We start from the raw sequence: 26421 nt of genomic DNA on the forward strand, positions 1-26421 counted from the left end.
TACCATCCCCAACGACTGTCTCAACGACTGTCGTTTGTCACAATGGAACACTAAACGAGCTTATGACACCACTGGTCATGTGAATGCCTCCACAGAGGTTAAATACCTGGGTCTCCACACCAGCTAGTTGGACTAGTCCCAGCCTAGTCAAGCGAGCATGAACTGATGAAGCCTCTTGGATGAGAGGTGAAACGTCTTCAAAGACAAATAACTAAGTCCAGTTGCATTCGATTGAATTTCCTTGAGATATACATTGCATTTATGCCACGTTATGCTTGCTTTTACATCTCTTGGCACACACAGACTGCACCTCTTCCTGTTGTCACCGCTCTCTCTCTCTCTCTCTCTTGCTGCAGAGGCTGGCGTTCGGGGAAGATGTCGGCATTGTTGAACATAACACCATGGGTCAACGTGCTGTCTTCCCCTGACAAGAGTATGTGCCAGTAGCCTGCAAATGTGCAATGGCATCACATGTTGCCCATATCCTTATGCCACATTTAGACAGCTTGCTTGGCAAATACTGTTTGAAAGGGCAGCCTCCCCTAAAAGCGACCAGATGCTCATCCAATATGATGTTTGGACTTGGGTTACAGATAAATGGCAGACACGCCACCCACTTGTCCCAACCCTCTTTGATTGCTGTCAGTTTGTCTTGTTGACGACAGCCTGGTTTTGTATCACAGTTGTCAAAGCAATTCACCTGTGACAACATGTGAAATTTCTGGAGTGACATGGTGGCCTGAAAAATTTTCCAACCAGACTCTGCATCCCATAAACTGCTGGTAGATTCATTTCTGGATCTGTACACACCAGTCAAAATCAAAAGATCCATGTATGCTTTGATGTCTGTCTGGGTTACCTCCTTGCGATTGTCTTTGTAAGTCTGTTTTCACTCCATGTTGGTTTACCACTGTGGTTTCGATGGACTCAGTCAGGAACAGTTCAAAGCAGGATTTGATGTCATCAATCCATGTGACAGCAGCCTCAGCATGGCCGTTCTCTTCATCACTGGATTCATCTTCATCAGTTATTTCTTGGTCTGGATTACATTCCGAGTCGCCTTTAGCTTCTGGCACTTCCTCTTCTAATCCATCTTCTCTGACAGTTTATACGTTTGGAGTAGACAGGAAATACCTTCTACTTTTGTCACCAAAATTTGTCATTTCATAGATAAATTCCCCTGTAAGCAGTGGTTCATTTTTGGTCTTATCTTGGTTCAAAATTTAAGGTCCATTTAAATTTTTTGTTCTTGTTTATTTTAATTCCTAAATGTGTGACTGTTTCTTTTAACAGGAGTACCATAGTTACAGAGTATCTCACAGTCTTTCAGGACAAATATTTCAATTCAATTCAATTCAATTCAGTTTATTTATATAGCGCCAATTCACAACAAAAGTTATCTCATGACACTTTCCAATTAGAGCAGGTCTAGACCAAACTCTTTAATTAAATTGTAAAATAGAGAGAGCCCAACATTCCCCAAAATACCTGTCTCTTAGAGAGATTCAACCTGAGCCTACACTAGAAACACTAAAAAAGACAGGGCATTTATTGCAATAAGAACCCGAGTAAACATGTTTTGTTTGTACAAGATACAAGATACAAGGTTTATTTGTCACACACACAATCATACATGGTACAATGTGCAGTGAAATTCTTAATGTCCCTGCTACCACAAAATAGGTAAATAAAAAATTTAAATATTGCAAAAGAGAACGCTTGTAAAAAAAAAAAAATAAAATAAAAATTAAAAAAGTGAAAATGTGCAGTATTTACATGAATAGTATTTACATCTAGTGCATGTAGTGCAGGTGGGAGTAGGATTGTCCAGATTAACGCTCACTGTTGAGCAGACGGATGGCCTGGTGGAAGAAGCTTTTCCTCATCCTCTCAGTGTTGGTTCTCAGGCAGCGGAACCGACGGCCTGATGGCAACAGGGAGAGGACTGAGTGTCCGGGGTGATGGGGCTGCCTGAGGATCTTCTCGGCTCTCGACCTGCATCGTTTGGTGTAAATGTCCTGCAGGTCGGGTAAAGTTGTTCTGATCGTCCACTCAGCTGAGCGGACTACCCTCCTAAGGGCCGAGAGGTCCTGCTTTGTGCAGCTGCCCATCCAGGTCCCGTGTGATGGTCACACCGAGGTATTTAAAACTGTCCACCCTCTCCACCTCAGACCCGCCGATGCAGAGTGGACGGATGTCCTTCTGCTGCTTCTTCCTGTAGTCCACAATCAGTTCCTTAGTTTTGTTGACGTTCAGCAGGAGGTTATTCTCCTGGCACCAGCTCTCTAGGTGGGTGACCTCCTTCCTGTAGGACTCCTGCTTGTTGTGGGAGATTAACCCCACGATGGCTGTGTCGTCAGCAAACTTTATAATGATGTTACTGTCACTTTTACCCAGTCACTTTTGTCAGAGTGTTACTTTTGTGTGCCTGAGTGTTCAAGCCAGAAAACCTTTTTGGCTTTGTCTTGCCATGCCAGGAGTTTTTTGCCACAGTAACAGTGTGCTTTTTTTGAGTTGTTTATTTGCTGTTTTTTTTTTTAAAAATAAAGACTATTGCTTGGACCTCGGCCTCACCTGCCCGCCCTTTTTACACTCTGCATTGGGGTTCAGCCTTCTCTGCGTCAGCCACGACACTCCATTCCTGACAACCTGTTGGTGTAATGGTCAGATGGCTCAATGCTTTTGTTCATATAGTGTATATGGTAATCTCTGCTACCTGCATTTTCTTTATGTAGTGTGCAAAAGCTGCAGGGAAAGATTCTCTTTATCTCTGGCTGAAGCTAGAATAAAGGAAGTTGGTTGGTGAAGGTCAGTGGAAGAAAAACAGTCTAGATAAATATCTGGTAGGAGATGACTAATTATATCTCAAATAAGAATAATTTAATCATTAAAAAAAAACCTCAACAAGTCAGTACCACTGAAGGTTACAGGAATACAAGGTTCATGTAACGTTAAAACCACAGACGTAAGTAAAGTAAATAAAATTAATCATATCTTCACAATGTCACATTCCTATGCTGGTGACCACAAAATACCACCAGAGGTTCTATGTCTCTTCCCCTGGTTTTAATGTTGTGGCTGATCGGTTTATTTTTGCTGTTTACTTCATGTGTGTCATGGCAAAGTGTAAAAACACTGACTCCTTGATAACTTTACAGAGTTGTAAAGTCCTGTCTCTTAATATTACGAACCGTGGTGCAATGTTTTAGCATCTGATAAACCATCCTCATATTTCAAGATGGTGTTCTCTGTGTGATTACAGGCTGAGAGTGCAGGTAAGTCTGCAGTGTCATCATGATATGAGCAGATATTAAAGAAATTAATAAACAGATCTGTTGGCTGGTTGTGGCATAGTTTGTTTATTAATGGTATATTTTGCATAGGGAAATATACTTATTTCCAGACAAGAATTCATCAGCATTTCATAATAGCAAAGTCTAAATATGGTTATAGTGACATATTATCAAAAATGTTAATATCTGTTACAGCAGATGAATAAAATTAGGTCAGAAACAATGGTCCAGGGAGCTGTCACTCAAACTATGATTCATTCAAATAGGAGCAGAATGTCCAACCTTGAACAGACAACTGTGCATGACTTCAGCAGTCATGAGAAGACATGACTGTACCACAGTGATGACATTATTTCTTTCTCACTATGTCTCTGCCTGAATGTACTCTGCTTATAAACAAAGGCTGATTGTTGAAAGTTGAAAAATATCTAAAGTAAAAAGTACTTAAAGCTCTTGTTATAACTAAAAACTACATGCACTCCTGAAGTCTCATTTATAACCGTTGCATAAGCACAAAATGGGGCCTGAAAGGTGTACATACTAGACGCATACAAAAACTTATGCACATTCTGAATTGACTTACAGCCAGATTGTACAATGACATATTAATTAGAGATCCACATTATCTTAAACATTCAAAGTAGTGAGTGTAGTGAGACATAAGCACCTTTCAATTTGTAAAGATGTCCACTCAGAGTGCAGATGAGAGGGCTGGACTTTATGGTAACTAGCTAACTAGTGACAATCAAAGATAACATAAAATAGACTTAACAAAGTGCAGAAGAAAGCATCAATAGTTTCTGACATTTTCAGTACAACTGTAGTTTAATATAGCTCACAATAACAAAGCTTAAACAAATCGTGTTCACCTATCAAACTTCCATTTTCAAATTATATCCCAAAGTGGGGGATACCCTTGATTGTAGTGATCAATTTGGAAAGATGTGAACCGTCAATCTGATTGCTGTGAACCCACAAATACTGCAGTGACACATAATCCTGCATGATGGATTCTTTCTGACCTGTGTGTAAAGAGTGAATGATGAGCGTGTTCCATGTGCGCACATTTCAAGGTGGACTTTATTTATAAACTAAAATTTGTCTGCGTCTGGATGTACACACAGTTTTATAAATCTGATTCTTTTTTGGTGCATGCCATTTTTGGCTTTTCTGTGCATGTACACTTTTAGTATGAATGTGTAGTATGGATTCACACACCTCTATAAATGAGACACCAGAGCAGCAGTCTTTTTCACAGTGAACATCTCAGACCAGAGAGCACTCCAACTCTTCTAGCCCGAAACATAATAGACTTGGCATAAGAAACACAACTTGCCTCAACCCCCTATTATTTTCTTATGCTGGGTTACAAACTCATGCATAATTGTATGTTGACTATCAGGTATCAATTAAAACTGTGATGACAAGTTAATTCATCAAGTAGGCTAAGAAAGTCCTGTTACAGTTCTGTTTTTATTCAATATTTTCAGAAAGTGACCAAGGTATGATAAAGCAATTTTGTGGTTTGCTAGTACAGAAAATAAATGAAGATGGTGTGTGTGTGTGTGTGAGACTCTTATCCTTTCTATTCAGGTATTGGAGGACCTTGTGTATCACTGATTACCAAAGTTTTAGTCTAAAAGCTAAATGTACTATATAATGTCCTAATGTGCATTTAATCCAAAAAGGATGTGGTCTGTGTGGATTGTAATCATGCAATAACTCATAAAAGCTGATCATGCTTATGCTCTCTCTAATGTAAGGGATATATAATTTTTGAAGCAAGCAAAGCAGTTATTTATTATAATATCAGGAAAAAAAAGTTATGAGAATAAAGTTTTGTATATAATATGGCATCAGTGTCACAGGAAAATCTGAAGCTCTCATTTTCTAAGACTGAATTCCAGAAATTATTTTGAAGGGCAGTTTAAAAAGAAAACTTGGCAATTCATGTAATAAACAGGAAAAATAATCACAATAACAGCAATAGGGTGTTGAAAAAAACAATTTGCAGAAAACAGCCCTCTACTAAAAAATCCCCACCAATATGTAATTTTTAGATATCTAGCAGTCTCTCTGTCACACAACATTCAACTTAACATCTGATTGACTGCAGCTGCTAATCTGAAAAAACAAACAAACAAACAAACAAAACAAAAAAACAAAAACTGAAATCACCAGGAGAACTATTGTTCAGTTACAATTATAAATGTTTACCATACTAATTGCAACCTGTCAATCATATTCAAAAACTTCATTATGATATGATGCATCTCCGTGGGAGTCAAAGAGAAATATTTGGTTATTATGTGCTAACAATATTAACACTGGTCAGAACTGCACTTGGTTTGTACCACAGAGTGAAGAAAAATCTAGAGGCAACTTAATACCTAATCTATCCCAATAAACAACATCTTAGTTGACATGTTGTCAAATAATTCCAAATATCTTTCATAATGCACTTTTATATAAACTCCTTTAGGAAACATAATGTGTGCGATTTACACTGAAACGTAAGGTACAAAAAATTTGAGGTTCCCAACTATTATGGATAAAATAAGGAAATGCCAATGCATAGACAACTAGTAGCCCCTGAATAAATTAAGGATTGTTAAAAAGATAATTAATTATTTACAGATATATTCATGAAACAGGATGCATAGATACTTAAATTGTTCCTGAATAACTCAAATACTGAAACAATGCTGAATCAAAGGCTAAATAGTGTGTATCAACAACATAACACTGTAATTTATTTACAGTTTAGTCTCTTACATACTACAAAGACACTCTAAAAATGGTAAAAAGATATGCCTGGAGAATGTAATAACAGTGTATCCTGACCACATGGACTGTATTGTTTTAAATCAACCTTCAAAGCCTGAAGTTGGGGTTGGGGCTAAGGGGCATGTCAGTCATGTTGTGTTCTCTGTAAAATAATACAGATGTGGTGAACAAATTGATAAAAGTTATGCATTCCAAGTGGGCAACTCAGTATGATGCAAAGTATTACACAACACTAACTGTACAGTACCTGTAGTGTTATAATGCACTCATAATGCTTTATGACTATGTTCATAAACAAATATAATGCTTTCTCTCTATAATGCTTTCTTTCTGTGGATTATGAATGAATTATAAATTCTAGGATTATAACACATTAGAACTACCTATTCTCACCTATATCTGTCATCAACTGGACTCATAGATTGCTTTAAGATTCCATGTAGTACCATTGTATTTGTTAGTAAAGTGAAGTACATTAGTGGGGCAACTGTGGCGTAGAGGTTGGAGAAGCGGCTTTTGATCAGAGGGTCGATTCCCTGACCAGATGGGCAGGAAAAATTTGGGTGTGGTGGAGTGATCAATGAGAAAAAAGGCACTTAACCCCCCAATTTACTCTCTGGGCACTTGATAGATAGTGGATATTAGTGGCAGCCCACTGCTCCTGTGTGATTCACTGCATGTAATTTGCTGGGTGTTGCATGTGTGTTCAACTAAGGATGGGTCAAATGCAGAAGACAAATTCAGTGTGTGTATGTAAAAATATATATGCTGCCAATAAAGTGATTCTTAATTCTTCTTAAGTACATACTGATGCATCTAACTTGGCTTGTTGGTATACCGTAAGTGTATGCATAGGTGGGTTGTGTTGGGCCTAACTATCACAATTGATGCTTATTATATTATATTATATTATATATAATATATATATATATATATATATATATATATATATATATATATATATACCCTATATAAACAACTTCTGAGAACACCTCAGCCGGTCATCTCATTGTGTTTTCATTAAAGCTTGACAAAATGTAATTTATATTTATTTATTTTAAAAGTACAATGTGGAGGGAAGAAGTACAATAAACTGGAAGAAGTTGGCTTCTCAGATTTTCAGCTTGTCACATGTTTAGTATTAAGCTATCAATACAAAAGTAACAGTACTTTTGTAATGTGTTGTTGGTATGATATAGTCCAACAGAAGTTGATCCCAGAGAATACAAAAAGTCCCAGATCACCAGGGCACAAAGGGATGAAGATGTTTTTCCAGAACTTGCAGCAGGTAAAGAAATGTGTTACGTCATCAACACTGATTACGGCATTTAAGAATTTATGTCTTGCTGCAAAGATACGTTCAGAGATTTGTATCTTGAGTCATCAAAAAATGTCTGATTAGGTGTGAGTGGATGAAAAGAATCCCAAAGTACAGTATTTTAGCTGTTAAGTTGTATGTTGCATGCATTTCAGACCTCACATCTGTTGAAGCATCTAAGAACTTGGCTGACTAGCCCTGACCGACTGTGGTGACTCCCACCTGAGAGAATATGTGACCCTACTCCTTGTGGTAAGCTGAGTTGGTATGAGGGGGGCTTGACTATGCTCTGTGTGTGGTACTGGTTGCGTACTTTGTTGTTCCATAGTTTACCCTTCCACAGCGTGGCTCAGCACCATGGAAATCAAATCATTAGCTCCAGTAGTTAGCCAACCCCCAATAGCTGGTGCAGACCAATCCAGTCTAGCTCATCCTAGCCGACCCAAGACCAGGGAGGCTGGGTAACTGTGTGAAGGAAGTATAGTCCTAAGTAAAAGTCCACAGTTCACCCTCAACCTGTTCACATTTGGAGGTCACTAAAATTAACGTTTGATCGGTGTGTACATTTGTCAGACTCCATAGTTTTCTCTGGACCCCTATCCAATCTGACCAGTGATGTAGCTGCATGTCATCATTCAATTGTTGGCTGTCGAGGTGGTGTCCAGCAAATGGTGTGGGCTTTATAGAAAATTGGTAGACTATCGGGAAAACCTGGCATTCACCTCACTTTGGATGGAGCAGCTCTCATATCTACGAATCTGACTGAGTTTCTTAAAAAACTAAAACCACAACAACCCAGAGTTGATACCAGGAGGCCTACATGCCTCTCTGTGCTTCCACTGCAACGGTTATCCACTTGTGTCTGTCCCCCTGACCACTTTTTAATCTTATTAAAAAGTGTTAATTAAACTACCTATTTAAACATACTGAGCGTTGGTTCTTTACACTGGTAAAGATTTCATCTTAAAATTAACTCAGTTTTAGAGTTACATTTTACCCTGTTTGTGACTAGTATTTAAACACCAGGAAGACTTAGGGTAAAAATTTAACTCTAGGAACAGAGATATTATCTCTTCACTTGAATCTATTCAGTGGTCACGCATGCACACTCAGACTGAGTTGATTTTAACTTACAGGGAGTTTATTCCAAAGACTAGAATTTGCTGTGTAGACAATTTTTACTTGTAATTCTCTGAATTTTGGCATCTTACATAATAATCCCTTATAAAACAGCATAGATTCTTTAAAATACATGAAAATGCACTTAAGACCAAAAAATGAAACATTACGATGAAGCATACATCATTATAGATCCATCAATATGTACTTAACTTTACTTAACATATACAATGTATACTTATGATACCACATGGAATAATGAGTCTTTACTGCAGTTGATAATCAGGCTTATAATGCATTATAAGCCTGATCAGTCAACCTCTAATTTGTACCTCATCAAAGCATCCATAAGACACTTGAAGTTACATCTATAATGTTTTATGACTGTAATATGATATAGTACATTAGGTATGTTTATGAGTGTAATCATAAAGAAGTATGAATGCATTATGATTCACAATGAATGCCCCCATAACATGCTATCGATGTGGGCTTCAAAGAAAGTGTTACTGTGTGTAGTAACAGTGTAATGATCAGTTATCAGCTTGGGATTAATAAAGCAAATTAAATTATATGATGCCTTGATATAGAGATAATCTGTGTCAGGCCTAAAATTTTTTCATAGTAAAAAAAAAACAAAACAAAAAAAAACAGGAGTTACTAATTACATTAGCAATGGCTCCATTCTTCAATTGTCTGGTAAGCCATGACAGTTGGTTAGCAAGACAGTTTTGAGGAAGCATGCACAATATAGGACCCTAAAATTGAAGCAATAAAATGGAATTCAGCCATCATTCATTTTATGTTTTACACCTACACTCGTCCGAAAGTGACATGTAAAAAATTCTCTTGCAAAAAACGATTAGCGAGCACAATGAGACCAAGGTGCGATTAGAATACTTAAATGGTGCATATATGTATAGGTACACATCCATATATCTGTGAGTATATGCTCTATGTATGTGTAGCATAAAAGGAGTACACTATGCATGAAGTTGCTGGTTTGTTCCCTACTGTCTTTGTGACAGCCAGGTGCAGCCTTGAAAAGAGAACAAAGCTTTAGTCACTGAATATATTTCAACCTAAAATAAACCCAGAATCACTTCAACATTAATTTGCCTCAAAATGCAGCTAGTCTGTCAGTGTTCCTCTAGATTTTCTTCAGCTCTGCACAGCCCATCTTTACTGGCCAGGTCTGGTGATATTCTCAATGCTAAGCCCACTTGGTCCCTAGGCTTAATTAGTTAAACAACCATGCGGTGGCTGAAAGCAGCATGTGCTATAAAGCACAGCTTGCAAAATAATTCAAATTAAACTAGAGATAAAATAATAGGCACTCCTTGCTGAAATCACTGGGGTTAAAAAACTGAAGAGGCAGAACCCTATTGTGCTTGTGCCAGTTTGTCATAATTATTATTTTTCAGCTGCAGTGCTTTAAATTGTCAGGAGCTGGAATGAACTAGAAACATAGAAAAAATGAAAATAAATAAAAATAAAAATATGAGTCAAACTGGCCAGAAGGTGGCGTTGCAATTAGGGCTTAAAACTGCCATTTAAGACATGTCTCCCATACCATGAGTGAATTTTGCACTTATGTGTATTATTGTGTCTACCCTCTTAAATTTTAACCTCAATGATCAATCTAGAGAGACTTTAGTTTTCCTAAATTCTGCCCTGTCTTATTTTAATCTAAAAATTCTGTATATTTTTTGATCTGTGATCTTAAAGGTTCACCCATTTATTCCTGGAATGCATTTGTTAAGTCTGCCGGTGCCTAATTGCTTTATCTTTTTAACACATTGCACAGAAACAGCTTTTGTTCTCCTGATCGTAGTTTTAAGTGGCAGCAATCTGAGTACCACAATACAGCTTCATGTTGTTGTTACCCATTTTTGATGTATTGCCATGGTCATAGGGACATCATTAGAGACAAGATATATTTTTATATCTATATTTGACTGAAAGAGAGAGTGCAATCTTAATGATTGCACTCTCTCTTTCATTGTAATTATAACTTGGCTAAAAGTGAATCCAGCCATTTGCTTTCAGTGGTATAGAGAGAGATTTGTCTCTATATTATTTGTGTGAACAGATAAATATGTATCTGTAAATATGAAAAACCAGAAATAAAAGATTCGTAAACTTAGGAAGATATTTAGCAAAAATAAAAGAGATGTTTTTCATTTCCAAAATGTTTTGAGTGAATTTACATTTTTTTAATTTGTGTAGGTGTTTCACATTTACAAATTACACATTTACACACAGACTGTCAAGACAAATCTGTCTCATATAAAGGGAGCAATCGCTTAGAACCAAAATCAGCTGCTCAATCAATCTGCTGTTTCTCTTCAGTAGATATAAAAGCATGCAATTATAATCTCCCACTTCTGTTTTACATCCTGTACCACTGAACAGATTTAAATACAGTCTTGTGAAAAGAAACAAATGGTAGTTTCAGGTATATATCTGTAACAATAATGCAATAATGTGGACACTTAAAAAGCACTTTGGCTCAGAAATTCTGACAGAACTCTGTGGGTCCACTGAGTGGCTGAGTCAGTTAGATCTGTTAATTCTGCATATGTGTGACAACACCCAAGGTGGTATTCATTAACATCACACCTTCTGAATTATTTGTGTCTACAATCTGGAACAGCAAGCTTTTCTTCTACCCACCTGAACTGCAATTTACTATCAGTATGTACATCGAAACAAATATTGTGAATTTTGCTAAAACACTTACCACCCCACTCTTTCATTTCACCAGATTTTTGAATATTGGAATACTTATTTGTTTTTACAACACACACATTCTTTTAGATTTGACCCATTTGACATAAACTTGAATAACACTTTGAGCAACTAAACTTTCTGAATATGTCCACTCCTAAACTACAATAATTCAGTGTGTATTTTTGCACAATTCATCCCATACATACAGATTCAGATATTATAAAAACGTTACTGCCAACCATTCATCAGTGCTACATGTCTATCACTGTGTACTTGATTCAGATCCTGTCAAAGGTTTTATAAACACTATGTGTTATTAAAGTAACACATTTAGATGATTGTGTGCATGTAGCAGAGGTATGCACTCTTTCAGTTCCCCATAATTCAACTTGACTTACAAGATTACCTCTCTCGCATTACGAGGTGTATGCATTGTCTCTCATTCATTATCACTCACAGGGCTAAACTTTACTACCAGCCTACCCATAATTTTTCCCATTTCATGGGTGGATTACTCTAAGGCTTGACCACTATTTTAAAACAACCAAACTAAAACACACATAAACACAACAGACTTAAACATTCTTCTTCCTTCCTTCCTTTAATAACTGTCCTTTTTTTCTGTGTATGTTTTTTTACACACTGCTGTGCTCAAAACTATAATTGTACAAGCAATGTCATAATAGCAACTCAAGAAATAACAAAAAAATAACCTTAAATCGAAGATGCGTGAGAATAGTATTAAGTGCATGCATTCATATAAAACTGAAACTTATCTATGCCTTTTGTATGATCCTGTCACTTGATTAGGCACGAGGTCAGATCATCATACAGGCAAAGGACGGTGTTCTAATGGCCAATCACAAAGCCTTGAAGCCCAACTCTGAACATTTTCCATTAGATGGGATTGAGTGAAAGCCCCAAAATATTCACAGAGATTCACACAGATATTTCCCTGCAATAAATACTGCCAAATGCAGTACTTGATCAATACTTGATCTTACAACATGATTTAGTCTGAGCAGTGTCTCTGAAAATGTTTTTTTGTATTGTGGTATTTAGGCAGGATTTACCACCAAACTTTCAGAACCAATGTGCGTGCTACTGCAAAGTGGCATTTTCAGATCCAAGGTCGCCATAATGTGAGGATACTCTAAAACAGTGCATTATTTACAACACACAAAAAAACCCAAAACAAAACACTGCAAGTGATCTGTCACAGCAGCACTATCAAGGTCAATTAACCGCAGTGCATACACACCTATAAGCCACTGTAAACAGTAGAGCCAATGAACCAGATCAGCTCTTTAAGTGCAATCAACAAATTATGTCACTGTCAGTCCAACAGTTATATTCTAGTTTTTGCCAGAAGAAGACAATATTCTGGGTAAATATATCTGTGTACAGTTTTTTTCTTGACATTGAAATCAGTAGTTTGATAAAAAATCATCTCATCTCAATGTCTGCATACTAGGAGTTCCCTCAACTGTCACGTAAAAAGTATAGAACTTCAGTAATGTATTGAGAGCTGTTTGTATCTGGAGGGCAGATCATAATCCCTCAACCAACATACGGTTTAGACCACCCCTATATATGTTATCATGTGATGATTCATCTTAATTGAATTTCTCCAAGAGGGATTAATGTATTCTGGTTATTCTTCAGATGATGATGTCACGGGGTGGGACCTGAGTCAAGTCACCATGCTTGAAAGCAGTGGAAAAGATAGTAAATGGAGCACTGAGTTAAGCTAGTTGGAGTAAGAGCTGAGATATGTTTAACTTAATTTAGCAGAAAGCTTGACTGAACATGTCTGCAACGTGGGTCCAGTGCACTGAGTAGGATACTGGACAAATTATCAGACTGTTCCCTCATACTTTAAAAATCTGATGTCACTTTAGTAGAATGGTAGTGGAGAATAAACACAGTCCAAGCCTCAGCTTAAGTTAATGAACACTTACAATAAGCTAGTATCTAAGCTAGCAGTTCATACACTGTCAGTTTCACCTAAAATGATGTACCTGCTACACTGATTAATTTCAAGCAATCACACATGCAGCTTTTTTAAGCTCCCAGCTGTACCATGTAAAGTGTGATCACTTTCATAAAATGTATTACTGTTCTTTAACTAAAGGCAAGGCACATTATGTGTTTTATGAAGTATCATGCAAAATAGAAATTTAACAACAGGGCTATTATTAAAATGTAAAGAAATAGTCCTTCCAGCCACTGCTCTCTGATATAGTAGCTACAGAATACAGGGGAAAGAAGAGGAGGGGAGGAGAGCGGGCAGGAGGCAGGAGCAGGAGAGAGAGGAAGAGGTATCATCAGTTTGAGCCATGCATTCATTAGGTCAGCAGAGCGACTCGGGCAGCACCATGCAGTATACATCAGCTTTAAGCCAGCTTTAACCAAATTTTAAACCTGTCCCTACCAAAACCTAGCTCAAATCAATACCCTCAGTACAAAGTTTGAACCAGGCCTGACAAAACCATAGGAAATGAACTGGACACATGTGTTCAGACTGAACGCAAAGCAAATTTTACACTGAATAAAAATGCAAGTGGGCTTAAAACACACAAATTCTAAGCAGTCTAATATGTTTCAACTTCAGCCCAAAAAGAAAAAATGATAACGGCAAATAGACATGAGGAATAAAAATGGGAGGAAAATTATGAGACCCCACTAGAGTTCCCAACCTGAGTACGAGTCATTCGCCACACACACAGTTGATGGATAGACTGCAAGCTAGTGAGGATGTGTTGAAGTCTCAGAAGGATGCAAAAGCCAAATTGCCCATCACGGACAGCAAAGCTTAACCAAGTGAGTACACTGGCATCATCACAAATTCTGAATGTTACTCTGTGAACCTTCACAAAAAAAGTCAAAATATTGCCCTTGACTATAGTGGAATTTTGTGATTCTACGGATTTTCTGTGCTCGGAATGACAAAATGAATTCAGTATATCCACCGACCATGCCACACTGCTCTACTCCTCTTCTTCACTGTAGGTACCCCCGTCTAAGATAATAGATTTAAACTTTGGTTTTGCCCGAGGATAATTAATTTAATTTAATGATTAATTTAATTTTTCCAAGCACAGACAGCTCTCTCTCTTTCACTGTACATATATATGTACAGAGAGAGAGAGAAAGAGAATGGATTGTTATTGAACCAACATCCATCTTTGTTACTTCTATGAATGTGTGAATTTAAGAATTTTTGTGTGGATTCATGGGCATTACCTTGGATGAGTATTAATTTTCCAATTCATTTAAATGCTAACTTGCTGCCAGTGGTGACCATCAAGGTCCCTCCACAGATTGTTCAGGTTGGGTTGGACTTGATCTACACAATGCGGATCATGTCAGAACACCACTCAATCTGGAGCTGGAGAAGAAATCCTATGAATACAATGGGCTCAGATGAAGTCAGTGTGCACATGATCTGCTGTGATAACCACTACAACCTGCTAGGCTGGTAACATGTTACATTGTTGCATCTTTCTCAAAGGGGTATTTGAACTTAAGCAGAGTGCAATAGTTGCTATATCTCTTTCTAATCTAACTACATAAAGACAAACCCAATCTCCTCAACACAGAGCAGTGTGGAAATGCACAGGGGTGCACACGCACGCACGCACACATACACACACACAGCCTGCTCCGTTTTCAAACACACTGAATTGAGCAGCCCCTTTATTTATGGCTATGCTGCCACATGAACCTGATTTTAGTGTGTCTTCGCTTTTTCTCAGTGATACTGAACCAACTGAACGCTGTGCCTTCGGTCATTTGGATGAATTCTGTTATGATAAATCAATTAAATCAGGGAAAGAAGTAGCAGAACATTCGTGTGAGAAGATGTCTCCCTCTAAAGAGACAACCTCCTGATACCAGTATCACTGGGTCTAATGATGAATGAATATAGCTCTTATATTATTCATTGTTTTTTGATTTAAAAAAGCACAATCAAACAGTCTTTAAACATGAGCTTAGCAAAGCAACTTAATGGTTTCAAGCTGATGATTGTCAGTAAAAAAGAAAAAGCCTCAGTCTTTTGGTGGGAAGAGAGGAAAACTGCACTGCTTAAACTTAATTTGCTTCAGATGTATCAGTAACTTTAAAAAGTGCAAAGAAATTTTACATATTAACAACAGGATCTCTCTTTCTAGTTGGTTCAGAAAATAAGGGAGGCTTATTTGCATATATTATAAGCAGCACCTGCAGCAGAAAGGAGCATTCTGGGTGTTGAAGGGGAGAAGGGATGAGGTGTTACACTAGACGTAGTGTAACGACCCAAAGTACAGGGGTAAAGGCTGACATCCATCCCAGGGAAACAGGCCTCATCCTGGGGACACAGTTAGGTTACAGGCTTTTTAGGATCTGGTGCGTTGAGGCCTGCTTCTGGTCTGCAGTTTATCTGGACCAACCAGAATGCAGAACTTCAGTACCTTGTCTCAGGTAAGTGGCCATTTGTGAGGACCATTTAGTGTCATGTAGTTTATTTTGTGGCTACAAAATGGCCAAGTGAACACAGCGTCCATCTTCCATCCATGCTGTCTCTTCTTGGTATATACATATATATAAATATATTACACTGTATATGTATATATATGTATGACCACATGTTATGCTTCTACAAAGCTGAATATATTTTTCCTTTGGCAATCTTGACAATTTTTTTTTTCTTTCCTCCAGGACAGAACTTCCAAGACAATCAGCTTTCATGTTCACTTTCCTGAGTTCACTCAGTTGCCCAGATACCAGGACTGGAACAGAGACAAACACACAATTAAAATATGTAGAACCTCAGCCCGCATTTCTCTCTCATGCACAAATGCAACTGACAAATGGCATTGGATCAAAGCAATTAATTGCACATTATTTACATTATGAACAATTTTGAGCCTACAAGCATATTTACAAGTGTAAAATGTTTTGTAACACACTTAAAAATCTGAAATAGTAATCATAAAGGCATTTATTCAGATATTTAAACAACATAGCATTTGTAATTGACATGTTAACATATTTTATGATTTCTTACAGACTATGAAGTTGTTGTTAAAGTGACTGATTGATGATCAAATAGAAAGGCAGTTTTATCCTCTAACTCCTCTGGGATCCACTCAAGTGTCTAATCACCCAGCTCAAGCCAAGTTAGCTCATCAGCTATTTGCTTTCAGCTCCACAACCAGGCATTTACGGCCAAGTGCTATCACTACATTTGTCAAGCTCTCTGTTGCCATTACACACTGTCTCTGGTAACAAAATAACACACTTTCTACATCAAATTCCTCATTCCTCATGATGTTCATTCCTCAACCTAAACTGTAAATGCATGTGGGCAAAAATCAAATGTCATGTCAAGGCAATCTGGCTGAATGAACTTGAATCATTTGCCCCTGCACAAGAAGTGATTTCTGTGTGGAGGTAAAAAATTCTTTCTTTAATTAATATTTTGTGGCCCTTATACACTGTGCAATTTTGTACTCTCATATGAAAATCAGAAACTGCAATAAAGGACCAGAGCTCACTGTACCTGCTGAGGAGACTTAGGTCATTTGTGCAGGGGCACTCCTCAAGACCTTTTTTGACTCTGTGGTTGCATCAGCCCTATTCTATGGAGTAGTCTGGTGGGGCAGCAGCATTTCTGCTGCAGACAGGAAGTGACTGGATAAAATCATTAAGAAGACCAGCTCCTTCCTAGGGAGCCCCCCCGACCCAATGCAGGCGGTGGGAGAGAGAAGGATGATAGACAAGCTATTCTCTGCTGGAGAAGGACTCCCACCCCTGGCATGAGACTCTGACAGCACTGGGCAGCTTTTTCAGTGGCAGGCTGCTTCAGCCCAAGTGTGTGTATGAAGCATTCCCACAGGTCTTTCCTTCCTGCTACTGTGAGGCTGTACAATCAGTACTGCTCTGAGATCCCCATGCACTACACCACAAGCTGAACTTCAATAAGTCATTGTGCAATAATCCCCCATCTCCTAGTACAATACAGTACCTTTTTGCTGCTAATGAGCAGCAAAAAGCAACTGTAAGCAACTGTGAAATATTGTAAATATTGTGTACACTTTTGTATAGTTTCTTTTTATAAAAAAGCATTTAGTGTAGTCCCTCATTTACTTTCTATATTTTTATTTGAATTATCTGCAACTTTATGTGCTATCCTTATGCTGTTGTGACAATATCAATTTCCCCACTGTAGGACTAATAATCCTATTTTATCTTATCTTTTGCTACCATTCACCAGGCCTTCATCACAATTTGCCACAATGGTGAAATATAATTAAATACTGTACATTTACTGAGGTATGGTATTTAAGTTACTTGCAGTTACAATACTATTGAGGCGCTTGTCATTCTCTGAATATTTCCATTTTATTTTTCATTTAGTATTTCTACTCCACCAAGGTTCGGAGGCAAATGTGTTATGGTTTGGTAGTGTTTTCCCTGTGTTTCCTTATGTTCTCCTGTGTTTTTTCCCTTTCTCTGTGTCTTTGTTTTGTCCCTATGTCTTCTTTGTATGTTTCTGTGTTGGTGCAGAGCTGGGCGGGGTTGACCTATTTGACCTACTACCTACCAACTTTTCCACACTCCTGCAGTATTTAAGGATACGTTTATTCATCCAGATTAGATTGTACAGTCATCTATAGTGGTTCATTCTGCCTCGATTCTGCCTGCCTCGCCCAGCTTTCCTCAAGACCCCCTGCTATCTAGATTCTCTCCTGGATCACGTGCTATCTCTAAATTTCACCTACCCCTGGACTCTCCATATAAGCAAATGAAGATGGATGGATGTATGCATAAATAAACTGTATTGATGTATTTTCATTGATTATACAGTTTAAATTAGCCCCACCTTCACTAGCCAAAACATTGGTGGACATTCATGCACTAATAATTATAATCCAAAAATATGCTATAAATTGTCATGAAATGGGTCATTCTACATAAGGAGTGCTTTTACTTTTGATACTTACACTAATAATAATATTTTTTAATAATAATTCTGTGTTTTTCAACCCTAATTCCAAAAAAATTGGTAAAAAACGCATTGCAAACATAAATAGGCGATAGGATTATTATTTTGAGGAGTTTTTGTCTCTTTGTTTCGTGTTCTGTTCTCTTTGTTTCCTGTCTTTTTGTGATTCATTGGTTGCATGTCCAATCCAGAGTGGAGCTGGGTGGAGCTGCTCCTGTGTCCTATCAGTCACCTGCCTGCACACTTGTTCCTCATCTGCTTCCAATCACTCATCACTACCGTGGATATTTAAGACCGGCTGTCCCTCTTCACCCTTGCCAGACTATACTGTCTACTCAGGCGGTATTTTGTCAGGTTCACTTTTTGAATTTTGTTGTTGATTGTTTTGAGAAAACTAATTTTGCTCTCTTTGTTCAGGTTCACTTCCATGCTCCTGGTTTCCTTACTCAGCTCTGTCTCCGGATTGGACTTGATATCCTCAAACTTTTGGGGTTTGCCTTTGTGTTTCAGATTCTTTGCTTTGGACATCTGGCTTAGACTTTTGCATTCACCTGCTGCCTGGTTATTCATCAAGTGTTCATCAATTCATCAAGTCGTCTCAACAGTGCTTCAGCTACTGCTCAGGATCCTCCAACCTCTGCATCTCTTAATCAGTTATCTATCATCAGAGACCACCATGCTGCAGACCCACCGCCGTTCCCCATTGAATTAGACCGCTGTCTAAAAATGTGAGTTCTAAGCCAGATCGGCAAGTTTCCTGGGGTACATTATTGCTGACAGACAGATCCTGAAAAACAGGCTGGTTGGGCACTGTTCTTTAGCCGTTTTAACTTTACTCTGACCTACAGACCAGATACCTGGAATGTCAAGCCCGACACCCTCTCCAGACGATGATGTATGAACATGAATCCAACATTGAACCTATCTGGAGGGAACTCCAGAATAGTTGTGGCAGCCATCTCCTGGGAAATTGAGCCTGCAGTCCAGGAGGCCCAGAGAACTGAACACTATCCAGGTAATGACCCTCCAGGTCATTTGTTTGTACTTTTCCTTGTAAGATCCCAGGTCCTCCAGTGGGTCCACACATCCAAATTCACCTGTCATCCAAGAGCTAGACAAACTGTGTCCCTACTCAAGAGGCATTTTTGGTGCAGCTCCATGGATGCCGACACCAGAGTACATGGCCTGTGAGGTTTGCGCCAGAAGCAAGGTTTTACATCAACCACCTGCCAGCGTGCTACAGCCTCTGCAATCCCATCCCGACCTTGATCTCACATAGCCCCAGACATTGCTATAGGTTTACCCACATCCAAAGCAACAGTGTCATTCTCACTGTGATGGGTTTTCCAAGGTTGCACATTTTATTGCCCTCCCAAACTTGCTCTGAAATTGCAAACTTAATAACGATCATGTGTTTCGCCTCCATGGCATCCCCTTGGACATCTCCCACTGTGGACCCCAATTCAGCTCTCAGGTTTGGAAGGCCTTTTGCTCTGCTTGAGTCCTCAGTCAGCCTTCCCTGACAAGTTCAGCTACCAGGCTGACCCCCTTTGAGGCATCAGTGGGCTACCTGCCACCTCTCTCCTTCCCAGGAGACTAACCTGGCTGCGCTGTCAGCTCAGCACCATCTACGCCACTGCTGCAGAATCTGGAAGGAGACCAGGGCAGATGGAGAGGCTGCAGAGCAGGATGAAAAGATGAAAGATGAAAGTGACATATTTCATCATTGGAGGGAACTCACTCCAATGAAATTCGTGCTCTGCATTTAACCCACCCAAGTGACGTGCACACACACACAGCAAACCCGGGGCAGTGGGCGAACGCGTGCAGCGCCCAGGGAGCAGTGGGGGTTAGGTACCTTGCTCAAGGGTACCTCAGCCATGGACACCGGTACGGGGAATCGAACCAGCGATCCACCGGTTACGGGTACGACACCCTAACCGCTGATCCACGACTGCCCCCCTAATCCAGGAGAGGAATAATCCAGGTGAGGAAACGGAGGTACAGACCATATCTACCCTCTGTTATTATGGGAAATGTCTGTTCCTTCTCCAATCTGATCCGGCTGCAGAGAGAGTACAGGGAGTGCAGCCTTGTGTTTCACTGAGACCTGGCTGAATGGACTGATACCGACTGCATCACAGACTACATTAACTTCTGAGTGGATAGCACTTCGCCAACCCAGAGGGTACGGTGTTTCTCCAACAGCAATCCCTAGATGACCCCTGAGCTAAAAGCCCTACTGAACCAGAAGAAGAGGGCTTTCTTTTCTGGGGACAGAGTGGAGCAGAAGAGAGTTCAGTGTGAACCCAAGTACGCAATCAGACAGGCCAAAAACAGCTACAAGAAGAAGCTGGAAGAGCAGCTGGACAACACACGAGGTGTGAGGAGGGGCCTAAAGAATATCTCAGGACATGGAGTGGAGTCAGAAGAACAGCTGAAGGTGACCAGTGCTGGGCAAGTGAATTAAACCTGTTTTTCAACAGATTTACTTCCAACCCCACCCCCTCTGCCACCCTTCCTCTCCCTTCTTCACACATCTTCAGGGCAGCAGACACTACCACCATCACCTGACAATCATCATCTTCACCTCCCATCACCCCCCTGTATTCACACCACTTCACACCAGCCCCCCCCAATCCCCTACTGCCCCCCCAACCCCTCTCCTTAACATCGGACCAGGTGAGGAGAGAACTGAGGCGGCTAAAGAGCAGGAAAGCTGCAGGACCAGACGGGATCAGCCCCAGACTGCTTAGGGACATGACCAGATGGTCTGTGGTGAGCATAGCGATGGACATGCTGCTGTTTGCCTACAGGCCAAACATTGCAGTGGATGACGTTGTCATCTATCTACTGCACTGGCCGCTGACTCACCTGTAGAGAGCTAGGAGCACTGTGAGAATCATATTTTTTGACTTCTCAAGCGCAATGAATACAATTCAACCAGTGCTGCTGAGAGGGAATCTGGAGAGAGCAGGAGTGGATGGACATTTGGCTGCCTGGATCATCGACTCTCTCACCAACAGGCCACAGTATATGATACTGCGTAACTGTGTGTCTGAGGTGGTGGTCTGCAGCACGGGGGCTCCCCTGGGAACAGTGCTCTCACCTTTCCTCTTCACTCTTTACACTTCACTTACAACACCAGCAGACGTCACCTCCAGAAGTTCTCCGACAACTCAGCCATTGTTGACTGTGTGTCTGAGGGGAATGAGACGAAGTACAGGTCAGTCATCGTGGACTTTGTGGACTGGTGGAAGCGCAACTACCTGTGCTTAAACACCAGAAAAACGAAGGAGATGGTGATTGACTTCCGGAGAAGGACATTACCACATACACCAGTGAACATCCAGAGCTCGGACACTGAGATGGTAGACAGTTTTAAGTATCTGGGTGTCTACTTCAACCATAAACTGGACTGGCCCTGGATCCGTACAAGAAGGGCCAAAGTTGCCTCCACCTTCTGAAGAGACTCCATTGGAGTGTGCAGGCGCCTCCTAAGGACATATTATGACTCTGTGGTAGCCTCTGCTATTCACTACGCTGTGATCTTTTGGGGACCGGGACAGAAAGAGACTAAACAAGCTGGTCAGGCTAGCTCTGTCCTGGGCTGCCCACAGAACTCAGCGGAGCAGGTGGGTGAGAGGGGGATGTTAGCCAAGCTGGTATCCATCATGGACAACACCTCTCACCCTCTGCATTAGACAGTGGAGGCTCTGAGCAGCTCCTTCAGCGGCAGACTGCTGCACCCTCAGTGTGGGAAGGAGCGCTACCACAGGTCCTTTATTCCCACTGCTGTTAGACTGTGCAATTCAACAGTCTAGTCCTTTTTTCTTCCCTTATCCAGACTTGTATATAGCTGTATATTGTGTTGTGTTTACTTGTAAGTTGTTATTATCTCTATATTTTTTGATGTTTGGTTATTGGCTAAAGACATGTCCTTTATGAGTCCGTTTCACTGGCCTATTTTCGATTGTGAACATCAATCGTTTTGAACTTTAACCTGCAATTAAACTCTGTTTCTGTACTGTCAGAATTAGTATCTTGAGATGTTTTTGTCTCTTTGTTTCGTGTTCTGTTCTGTTTGTTTCCTGTTGGTTATTCTGTTGCCTGTCCAATCTGGAGTGGAGCTGGGTGGAGCCACTCCTGTGTCCTATAAGTCACCTGCCTGCACACCCGTTCCCCATCTGCCTCCAACCACCCATCACTGCCCGTGGATATTTAAGACCAGCTATCCCTCGCCACCCTTGCCAAATCATACTGTCTACTCTAGTGGCTCAGACTCACATTTTGAATTCTGTCATTGCTCGTTTTGAGAAGACTAATTTTGCTCTTACCCTGCTGAGCTCTCTCCAGATTGGGCCTGATATCCCCAAACTTAGGGATTTTGCCCTTGTGTTTCAAATTCTTCATTCTGGACATCTCCCTTAGACTTTTGCATTCACCTGCTGCCTGGTTAATTTGCTGTTGTGAACAATTTTCATTGTGTGTTTTTTGTGTCCACTAAAGAATTTATCAACCATTTACTTGAGTCTGTCGGGGTTTTTTTTTTTTCTCAAACCAAAACCCTAACAATAGGAAAAGGCAATGATATGCAGGTTTTTGTTTTTTGTTTTTTTGTTTTTTTATAAATCTTAGACCTGCCGTTAAGCTACTTTCTCTGACCCTCTCCCGCCAGGGACTCCTGCAAGGTTTCTACTTTCTAAAACATATCAGCCTACAGTTTTTTAATTTTTTTTTTTTCTTTTAGTTTGCATGGTACGGTCTTTAACATTTGGAGATACAGCAATGAACTGCATTTACAGACACAGACTTTCTTTTCTTCCTTCGCTTAAATAATTTATACAATCATGTCAGGTTTTAATAGAGTGCTGCTTTAGGAATTGAAGGTCACAAGCTGGTTCCCCTTGCAAAGATTTCCCTGAAATCTAAGAATCTTGACAATATTATGGTTTGTAGATGCTGAAATTACTATATCCTTTGTGTTATGAGAAATGTTAAACTGGACTATTTGCCCCAGTAGTTTTCCACAAAGCCATGAACCATACTTCTTGAATGACCCTTTCATACCCAATCACGATACTATCACCTGTTAACCTATGAAATATTCCAAACAGGTGCTTTCTGACCATCGCTCAACTTTCCCAGTTTTGTTGGCCCTGTTCCAACTTATATGAAAAATATTGATTCCAACAACATATTTCAAACTAGTTGGTCTGCCATGCTTTAAAACTGAAATCATACAGTCTGACACAGATTGCAATTAAGACGTTCTACTTTACACCATGTGACATGCAATGAATCTACAAACACAAGGTTTTTCATAGACTGAATATGCTTATTGAACTGATTTGTAATATTTTATTTTAGTTGTAATCCTGTTTTTCATAATAACTATCCTGTTACTTCTGACATATTACACTAATCAAAACCAAGGAAAATGAACTGCCATTACAAACCACTAAAAACGTATCTCAACATGTATTTCATAGCGACAGAGAGACAAACAGAGAGAGAAGCACAGGGCTTCTGGTTCAGCAGTATTAGCCGTGCTGATATTGCTGTTATCGCCAACAGTAATAACACAATAAAAACTTAACACAGAATGCCCAGCTCTCCTCTTTGTGTACACATTTCTGCACTTTTTGTACCAACCACCTTCACTGCACTACTACTACTGTAACTGCCATTAGAGTCAGTTGAATTCATTAAGTTAATAAATAGTTTAAATCTAAAAAATAATAATTCATGTTTGATTGACATATTTTTGTTTGCATGTAAATGAACATGAGTGTAACTAAGAAGTCTAAAAGGATTTTTCTGATATGATGTGGAACTAATATTCAGGGGTTGGGTCATTATTACCTTTTCCATGAGGGAAAGACTTTGCTGGTGTTGCAGTGTTCTTCATTTTATTTTAAGTAGAATGAGTGCATTGTGTCATGAAAGGAGTGACAATAATTAATTCTAAGAAACACTGTTAAAAGATAAGTGCTAATAAGCTTAATTGGTTACTGTTATTGAAGCTAAGTTTGTGAACTAGCTTCTTGAAGCTGAAGTTAAGTATCTAAACAACATGACAGACAACAACAGACATGTAAAGTCGATTAAAACAATAATGAAAGTGGTCTGAATTTGAACAGCAAGTTAAGAATCTTAGCAAACCAGACACAAACCCATTAGAGGAGAATGAGGCAACTGTAGAGACACGAGGTGTTGCCAAAGGAGTCAGACGAAGCCAGAGAACAAATAAACTTACGGAAATAGCAGCTCCAGGATATCCAGTCTAAAAAGCTTCAGCATCTCTTCAGGGTTCCTTATGATAAATGGAAAACTCATGTAAAAGAGGCCAAATAGGCACTTGATGAACCCACCTCCAGTGCAATCCTACAAGGTCTCATGACCAAGATGTGCAGCGCTTCCACAGATGTACCTATGCCGACATATTACTCTTGATGGAGAGACAAGCCGCAGAGTAGACACTTGAGATGCTGTGTAAAATCAGATCATGGAATACGTGTCAAATGTTATTGAACGAAAAGAAAAAGATCAAGGTTCTCTTAAAGAGAAGAAACAGAGTATGAGAAACAAGAGCTTGAAAATCTTGAAGCTGAAAACAGACAGAATGTTGCACAACGCAAAGTTGAAAAGGTCACAAGGAAAAAGGCATTAGAAGAGAAGGGCAATGAGATAGAGCGCTTAGAGATAGAATGCCACAAAAACATGGCTGCAAGTCTATGAACAAGAAGTGAACTCAGAGGAAGAGACAGCAGAGTTGCTTCATAACTTCAAGCAAGGCAAACCCACACCAAAACCAAAGGGTCTTTCAGTGCAACATGTACAAACACATGTGACACATACAACCTGCTACTTAAATTAATTGATAGTATCACAACTCTTGCTGAAGCAATATCAGAGTTCATTAATGCAAGTCGGCTCCCAGTACCCACTAAGGTACAAGGACAGGAAAATGTCTTGTCAAACACTGATAGGCAGGAAGAACATTCCAATAACTGACAAGGTCTGCTACCTTTGTTGCAGAGGACCAGCAACGAAAGCCATTGAGAGTTATTTCCTATTAAGCACAGATGAGGTCTACCATTCAGCCTGGGACATCTTGGAAGAAAAATAGAAGCTCCTTTGTGATTGGAGTAGCAGTTGGAGAAGCTGAATTCATAGCCAAAAATAGCACCCAAGAATAGTGCAGAACTAAGTTTGGCAGAGTTTTCAGACTTCCTTAACAGCAAAGACTCAAATTAAGAGTCTGGATATCCTAAAAGACTGTGGCGAAAATCAATGAATGCGCTAAAGACAGAAAAAGAGGCTGTGCAATTAAAGCCATTCACATTGTCATCCAAGGCGACAGTCATTTCAAGTCAAAGGCTAACAGGGCTGCAGAGTAGGGGCTTGTATTCATCAAAGAGAATCTTTCTTCCAGAGACTTACTAAGAGAGTTTATTCCTGCTAACAAAAGTCACATTCCTACACTCAGGACAGCAAGGGCATGGCCTCACCTAGATCACCTTGTTGAAGCAACTGCACCTTTGATCAAATGTGATGTTGACCTGTCTCTGGTAAAGGCAATGAGCTGTTTGCTCAAAGAACAAACCTTGGGTGGAGTATAGTCAGCTGTGTCAATCCTTTTATTGACTATGGTGATGCAATTAGAAGCAGCCACAGGGAAGTGGTGAGACAAGTGACGTCTCAGCTTGCATCACCTGCCACTTTCACGAGTAAAGTTTGATGGCTACAACAGATACATATGCTGAAAACAAGTCAAAGAACTAGGAACACTCCACCAGATGTGATAAAGGAACTTAGAGAATATGTCGATGTAGGCCCTCAGTCATCCAGGTCATGGTAGCTGAAGTGCTAGAAGCGAAGACAACCAGATATGTTTGCGTTGTTGAAGACGTTTCACCTCTCATCCGAAAGGCTGCTTCAGTTTTAAAATTGATGGGGAGCTCTAGACACTTCTACTCTCTACTGAGGTTGTCACCTTGAGGGTGGCCTCCGGCACACTGCAGCTCAAGGACAAGGTCGCTTCAGTGAAACATCTATCCACTTCATTGGAAGAAACTTCTGTGAATGTTGGCTTGGCAAGCATCTCAACAGAAGAAGAAGCAATCCAGTTGGTCAGTGAAGCAAGACTGTTAAGTTATGAATACACAAGTTTATTT

General features: G+C 39.7%; 1 protein-coding gene across 9 annotated transcripts in view; it reads right to left on the reverse strand.

Moving 5' to 3' along the window:
- Positions 1-279: 279 nt before the first annotated feature.
- The window catches only part of nfic (nuclear factor I/C), a 79828-nt gene continuing 53686 nt past the window's right edge, over positions 280-26421 (reverse strand). For 5 of the 9 annotated variants that reach the window (XM_046390812.1, XM_046390805.1, XM_046390813.1 and 2 more), the window contains one exon: positions 9547-16022. In XM_046390812.1, the coding sequence (XP_046246768.1) occupies positions 15766-16022 (257 nt within the window). In that variant the 3' untranslated portion in view covers positions 9547-15765. Of the gene's footprint in view, positions 449-2574; positions 2650-3340; positions 5418-9546; positions 16023-21358; positions 21443-26421 lie in introns of those variants that run through there. The other 4 variants (XM_046390806.1, XM_046390809.1, XM_046390811.1 and 1 more) reach the window with 4 other exon arrangements.

This window comes from Scatophagus argus, chromosome 6 (assembly GCF_020382885.2).
Source record: "Scatophagus argus isolate fScaArg1 chromosome 6, fScaArg1.pri, whole genome shotgun sequence".
NCBI classification, from domain to species: Eukaryota; Metazoa; Chordata; class Actinopteri; family Scatophagidae; genus Scatophagus; species Scatophagus argus.